Source organism: Melozone crissalis, unplaced genomic scaffold (assembly GCF_028551555.1).
Source record: "Melozone crissalis strain CALT ecotype California unplaced genomic scaffold, PUWL_Pcris_2 ptg000004l_1, whole genome shotgun sequence".
Taxonomy (NCBI): domain Eukaryota; kingdom Metazoa; phylum Chordata; class Aves; order Passeriformes; family Passerellidae; genus Melozone; species Melozone crissalis.
The window spans coordinates 41,919,350-41,926,046 of NW_026535782.1; the positions used below are offsets into that span (position 1 = coordinate 41,919,350).

Consider the following 6,697-nt stretch of genomic DNA (forward strand, 5'->3'; position numbering starts at 1 on the left):
CTCTCCAGTGCTCTGCTGCCCTAACCACAGAGAAGTTCTGCCTTGTTTTAAGGTGAAAATTCCTATGTTTTAGCTTGTGAAAAATGCCAATCACTTGTTTTTAAATTTTAAAAGTTTAATAGTAATAAAATGGTTATAAAAATAGTAATATAATTAGAGTAATAATAATTTGGACTATTTGAATTAGGACAATATGAGACATTAGACACAAAGAGTTATGGATGTCCGGGTACCTTTTTCTGGGCAGCACGAGCCCGAGAAAGGACACCCGTTAACAAAGGATTAACCCTTAAAAGCAATAGCCTGTTGCATATTCATACACATCATACATGATGCATAAATTCCATTCAAATACAGGATTCTATCTGGTCTGTGTCAACTTCTTCCTCCAAATCCTAACAGCGCCTTCAAGGTGGGAAGAAGTTCGTTTCTTCTGATAAGAGGGCAATTTCACAGAAATTCTCTTTCTGTGAAAGATTTAGGTGTCCTGTGGCTGCTATCTGGTGTGAGTGTCTCATTCCTTTCTTAACAAAATATCCCGCTTATATAGTTCTTATTTTAACTACAAAATTACCTTTTAACCACCAGACTACATTTATCATATTATTAAAATGTTAATACAGCACTTCTAATCAATACATCAAAATACATATGGTAAATATCAAAATACATATGGTAAATAGAGCCATATAATATGCACTTTGCACAGGCCGATGCCCTGCAGCGTCCCGCGGCCGGGCGGCACCGGCAGACTCCCGCCCGTCCCCTCGCTGCCGGCCCCGGCAGGCTCCCGCCCGTCCCCTCGCTGCCCGCCCCGGCAGGCTCCCGCCCGTCCCCTCGCTGCCGGCCCGGTCCCGCCCAGCCGGCGCTGCCGCCCCTCAGGGCGGGGTGCGCGTGCCCGCCCTCCGGGCCGCGCGGGGCGCTGTGGGCCGAGCGGGAGCGCGCGCGCGCGGCCATGTCGGCCTCGCTGCTGCGGCGCGGCCTGGAGCTGCTGGAGCCGCCGGGTGAGCCCGCGGGCCGGGGCGGGCCGAGGGGGCTCCCCGGTACGGCTGCAGTGACTCCGTCCCTCTTCCCGTTGCAGGCCGGGCGAAGGCGCCGCCAGGACTCCAGCGAGGCCGGGCCGGCCCCAGGGCGGCGGGCGCGGCGAGGCGGAGGAAGAGGGCTCCGGAGCCCGGCAGGAACAAGGCCACGGTCAAGGGCAGAGTCGTGAAGTCGGCGATAGGTGAGTCCCGATCCCTCCTCAGCCCTCGCACCGGGCATCTTTGCGGTGTCCCGTAGCCACGCTGCCGGTTGCTGTGTCCGTCCCATGCCGTCCCATTCTCCTGTGTGCCCTCTTGGTGTCGCCCTTTTTTGTGTCGCTCACTTTGAACACAGTCTGGTTTGTGGGCGCACCCCTATCCCTGAGCTGTAGCGGTGTCTTTCTCCTCTTTCTCCCGGGACTTTGCTGATCCTCCTCTGTCTCTCCTTGTGAGCTGCCTGGATGAGCAGCTGATGCATTTTGTCGCTTTCTGCTTTGCTCTAGAGGAGTACCATAAGAAGAAGCCTGTGAATCACTTGAGAGAAAACCTGCAGTACATGTTAAAGGGACGACTTGTTGCAGACAAAGCTGTCACAGAACAAGTAAGACTGTAATTTTGTGGGGGGATGAGGGGGGGTCTGTTTCCACTGAGGAACACAGGTGAATAGGAATCATCCCCAGATCTTCCAGATTTATACACCTGACACAAGAGAGTCAGGTTAAGTTTCTGTCTACAGATGGCCTTGAGGAATTTCTGTGTGCATTGACAAAATAACTTAGTAAGATTTAAACTGACGTTGAAATGTTGCCCCCTATGATGTTCTCTGACACTAGTGAAAATCATAGAATGGTTTGGGTGGGAAGGGACCTTAAAAGATCATCCAGTTCATCATTCACCCTGCCATGGGCAGGAATGCCACCTACTACATCAGGTTCCTCAAAATATCCTGACAGTTGTTGGCTTTTCTTAATTACCAAAAATATTTCATAGTTTCAGCTGGCAGAGGTGCCCTGTTTAGACCTTCTCATTACTGTTGATCAAACTGGCCTTCTCCGTAGCTGGAGGCTGATTAACGAGGAAGCAGATGTGCTGCTGGCTCATCTAATAGGAATTACTCAGCTTCCTAAATGGTGTTTCTCATAACTTGAGAATTTCTTGAATGGTCTTCCCCAAAAGTCTCATGCCAGGGTTTGAAGAGAATAATAGATGACAGTGCTAGAATATTGGGCTGTTTTTGGGAGATACAGACTGTTAACTTACATAAACAATGAAAGTGGTTTAGGCCACTGTTTCTCAGGCTGGAGATTGTTACAGGAGGTGTCAGTGTATTAGAAAATGCTGAGGGAAATCCACCTACTTGTTGGTTTTTTGGTTTGTGTCCTGGGGAGAGGGGATAAAAAAGAAGGTAATAGTTTCAGAAAGTTCTGAATTGAAGCCCATGTTCTTATCTCTGTGACAATTACTAGAAAATAGTTTTCATATTTGACTCCAAATAACAAGCTGGTATCTGCTGTTGTCCCAGTGACCTGCTTTGGTTAACATCAGTGGTTTGCCTCTCACTTTTCTTTGGAGGCACTCTGGAAAATAGCAGAGTTCTTGTAGAACAGCAGGGGTGTTGCAGGTGAGTTTGAAAATCCCTGTTTTGTGGTTTGGTGTGGATAACAATGGCTGTTGTTTTTTCCATTTCTGTATTGTCTGAAGGTTCTTGCTCAGAACAGAGGCAGGAAGTCCAAAGATCAGCCTCCAGAGAAGACAGAAAAGAAGAAGCCTGAAGGCACTGTGTTTACTGAGGAAGATTTCCGTAAATTTGAGAGGGAATACTTTGGGATCCCATAACCATCGTGACAGGGATTCTTGCAGTCTTTCTGCAGCTTCTCCAGTCTGGCTCTCAGGCCTGGGCGTTTCCTTGGCATGTTTGAGATGGCACACGGGGATGTGCCTCTGTGTGGGACTTGCAGAGCAGCTCTGCCTGGATGCAGAGCTTGTTGCTGGCCAGCTAAAGCCACAGAGGTGCTCTTGACTCTGAGGTGTGTTCTCCTTGTAATTATTTTCCTGCAGCCACCACGTCTCGCATTCTTGATGTAGAAGGGTGGACCAAGCCAAATAAAAATCTTTTTCCCCTTCCTCAGGTTATAAGGCTCCTGCTACCTGTGTTATTTGGCAGAGAGTGTTGAAAGTACTGTATCTGAATGGAGAAATGTTTTCAACCAGCATTAAGAAAGGAAGGATGCTTTGAAAGACTGTTAAACTTGAGTAACCCTGCAGTTTGGGTTCTGATTACAGCCCTTGTCAGGTCTGTCAGTCATTGCAAAAACTTTTTATATGTTGTTTGATTAAATAATTGTTGCAGACACTGTCTCTCTTTGCCTTTGTAGTAGTGATTATTATGACAGGTGATGAAGATGAGCCATGTCCTTGCTGTGATCCAGGCATTCCTCTCTTTAGGATGACTCAGTTGTGTGAATGGCCTCTCCAGTTCATGTTAACACATGTATTAAATCACCTCTCTGACATGCTTAGGCCTTCAGAGAGTGCAGTTGGAATGGAGATGACTCCTCCATTTTGGCTACTCACAATCTTCCCTTTCTCCACGGAGGAGCTCTCACATGGAGTAAGTGTCCTTTCAGTGTTTCTAGCTGAGTGTCCCAGCAAGATGTAGCCATGCCATCAGGGCACCACTGCTGAGTGTTGCCAGGGCCTGTAGCCAGGAGGGCTTGTGACCCAGATGTTAGTCTTGGCATCAGATTAAAATCTGAGCATGACCTGCGGTGCTGGGTTGAAGGGAAGTTGTTTTCTCTCAGACTCCCACTAAGTTCCCAGCTGTAACAGACAGAAGGCCCTGTAGGTGGGAGTGTTGTTCCAGAAACTTTGTTACTAAACCACTCTAAATGTGCTTCTTGGGTGGCTCTGCCACTACCTTATCCTGCCCCTTACCTAAAAAGATGGAAAATGCATTCCCTATTTTACCTTTGGAGAAAAAAAAACAGGTAAGGAGGAGGACTAGTGCCAAGCTTTGGTTAAGCTCAGGAGCTGATTACAAGGGGCCTGTCTGACCTGAGCAGCAGCCACTTGATGCCAGCACAGGCAGGAATTCACTTATCCTTTCCCTGCCCTCTCATTATGGTTCCTGGTGCTGTCATTTTAACTTTGTGCCTCCTCTGTTGAGGTCTTTTCCTGTTGTGTGCATAGGAGGAAAGGTCACTTGGATATATGAGTTCCAGACAGGGGAAATAAATAGTGAATGTACTGAAGTGTGTGTACTGGAAACTGGGTAATAGCACGTGGGAGGGGATTTCTTGTAATAGGATCAGATTCAACAATCTGCAGCCAGAAGTGGTAAGTATAGAACAGTTCAAAGAACAGTTCCTTTTTTTAGTTTGTTCTTACTTCCAAAAATTAAAAAATGTGGGAAAAAAGCTTCTTAAAAGAATGGAAGCACTATTGTTTGAAAAAATAGTTGACCAAAATATGTATTCAGCACATGTCTCCCTAAAACTTCTGCACTGTGTGCCTGCTGCAGTGCATGTGAGCTGGCCTAACACAAGCAGCTCTGTGTGGAGCTGTCATGAGGATAATTTACTGTGTGAAAAAGCTGGCTGTGCCACAACTTGACTGAAGGAGGTAGATTTCTGGGCTGTTATTTTGTTTTAAGCTTTCATCTTCAGTATTTGGCATTTCCTATGACCCTACAGAAGTCCTTCATGACCTCTCCTGCTCCTCCTCCACCCATTCCTCCTATGCACCCTTGTTTCTGCAGTTGTTCAGCTCCTGGGCCTTTCTCCTGCAGGCTGAGGGAGGCAAAGCCATCCTTCCTTGCCCCAGAAAAGGGCAGGAGGGTAATGTGGTTCACTCTCTTTGTGCAAAACCCAGCCTGTTTGTTTGCAAATGTAAACAACAGGAAAGCTCTTCTTTCAAAGCTAATGAGGAACTTTAAAGTGGGGCCCAGAGCAGTTTTCCATGGGGATAATAACACCCAGATCAGCGGAGTTTCAAAATTGGGTGGCAGCTCTTATTACTGGCTGAAAAGACCATTAAGGCCAACACAAGTAATCAACATACTTCTGGAGGCATTAGGTTGTCAAGGAGAGTAAAGGTACCTGACAGTCTGAATTTTGCCATTTGAAACTAAACTTGATTGTAGAGTCAACAGTATCCTTAAATTAAACTTTATTTTGTAGGAGGAAGAAAAAGAAGCAGAAGTGAATGGTGGCTGATAGAGATACCATCTGCAAGGGCAAACATCTGATATGTTGCAGCCTTGACTTTCCCCCTCTCTGGCAGGGTATGTGCTCCTAGGAAAGAAGAGCAAGGCCACCTGAACACTGGGTAGGTAAGGACAGGTGGGTGCCCTGTGAGGGGAATGTCCTCAAAGGAGAGGGAAGAATGGGTACCAGCCTCTTCACGTTAAGCTGAATCCAGGCACCTTCTCACACTCCCAGCTGTCTGTCTAGCCATGGCCAGAGGATGCCAGCTGTGCTGGGACCCCAGGAGGTGGCTACCTTGGAGCAATCCCTGTAAGTGTTAGAGGCCAGGCAGAATTCAAGCAACCTGCTCTAGAGGAAGGTGCCCTGGCAGGGGGGTTGGAATGGGATGATCTCTAAGGTCCCTTCCAACCCAAGCCATTCTATGATTCCATAATCTTTGCTCTTTGCAGCCACATTTCTCTGCCCGATGGAAGAGACAAGAAGGGGTTAGGGAAGCAGCAGCTGCCGTGGCTGCTTTTCCCAGCTGGCCTCCAACCTGTTTCCCACGCTGGAAGCTGAGGGCTGCAGGCCACAGCAACCTTTGGACCTGCTGGACAGCATTTCTGTCCCACGCGTCTGCGAGCGGCGGCACGGGGACGTGTCCCACTGCTGCCGGGCCAACGCCGCGTGCTCACTGAGCTCATCAGGCTGCTGGCTCCCTTCCCAGCTCTGCGACACCAGCTGAGCATCCTGCAGCACAAAATAGAGGCAGCTGAGCTAGGGAGTGCTGAGGGTGCCATCTTACAGGGCATCTCCACCCACACGCAGCAGGGAGTCAGAATGGGCAGCAGTAGCACCAGCTTTGCCATGAATGCCAATAAAAGCTCTGGAGTGTTATTAGTGTGGTAGAACCTTTCCAGAGAAACTGTTTAGAATAGTTCCCAGATGCTCAGCCTTGAGCTAGCTTAGTGTGAATAAGATTCATCAAGCCTCTTAATGGCATATTGCTCCCTTGTTATGTGAATGGAAAGCAAAAAAAAGGAAATTTGTTCCAGTGGGTACAAACTAATGTAAGCCCATACAGCCTCTGCTGTATCAGCATGTCTCCACTTCCTAGCCACAGAAAGCAAGAACAGCTACTACCAGCACTAAGTGTGTGTCAGAGAGGGGAGGACTGCAAATGTAAACCAAGAAAACACATTTGTTCAGGACACCAACTTCTTGCCTCTGAAATGACATAGCAGTAACTAACCTGGCTGCCAATGAACTTGCTCAGGCAAATGAGATTGAAAACACTGAAAAAGCCATAGGGGAAAATCAAGGGGTAGGGGCAGAGTCCTAAAAACTTTAGCCAATCTTACCCTCTGGCATTTTTTTCCATGACTGCCTTACATTTCAGTCTTGCTGATGATCAACACAGCATGAGCACCTACAGCACTTATAGGCTCCTGAACGCTTCAGGAAGGGGCTTGGTTAATGTAAAAAAAGGGTACA

At 47.8% G+C, this 6,697-nt stretch overlaps 1 protein-coding gene across 1 annotated transcript; it reads left to right on the plus strand.

The window, feature by feature from the left end:
* The first annotated feature begins 955 nt into the window (after window positions 1-955).
* On the plus strand, window positions 956-3,377 carry RPS19BP1 (ribosomal protein S19 binding protein 1). The gene is made up of 4 exons (XM_054276589.1): window positions 956-1,004; window positions 1,082-1,222; window positions 1,523-1,620; window positions 2,721-3,377. Exons 1-4 carry the CDS (start codon window positions 956-958, stop codon window positions 2,853-2,855), a joined length of 423 nt encoding a protein of 140 aa, XP_054132564.1. The 3' UTR covers window positions 2,856-3,377.
* Window positions 3,378-6,697: the final 3,320 nt, after the last annotated feature.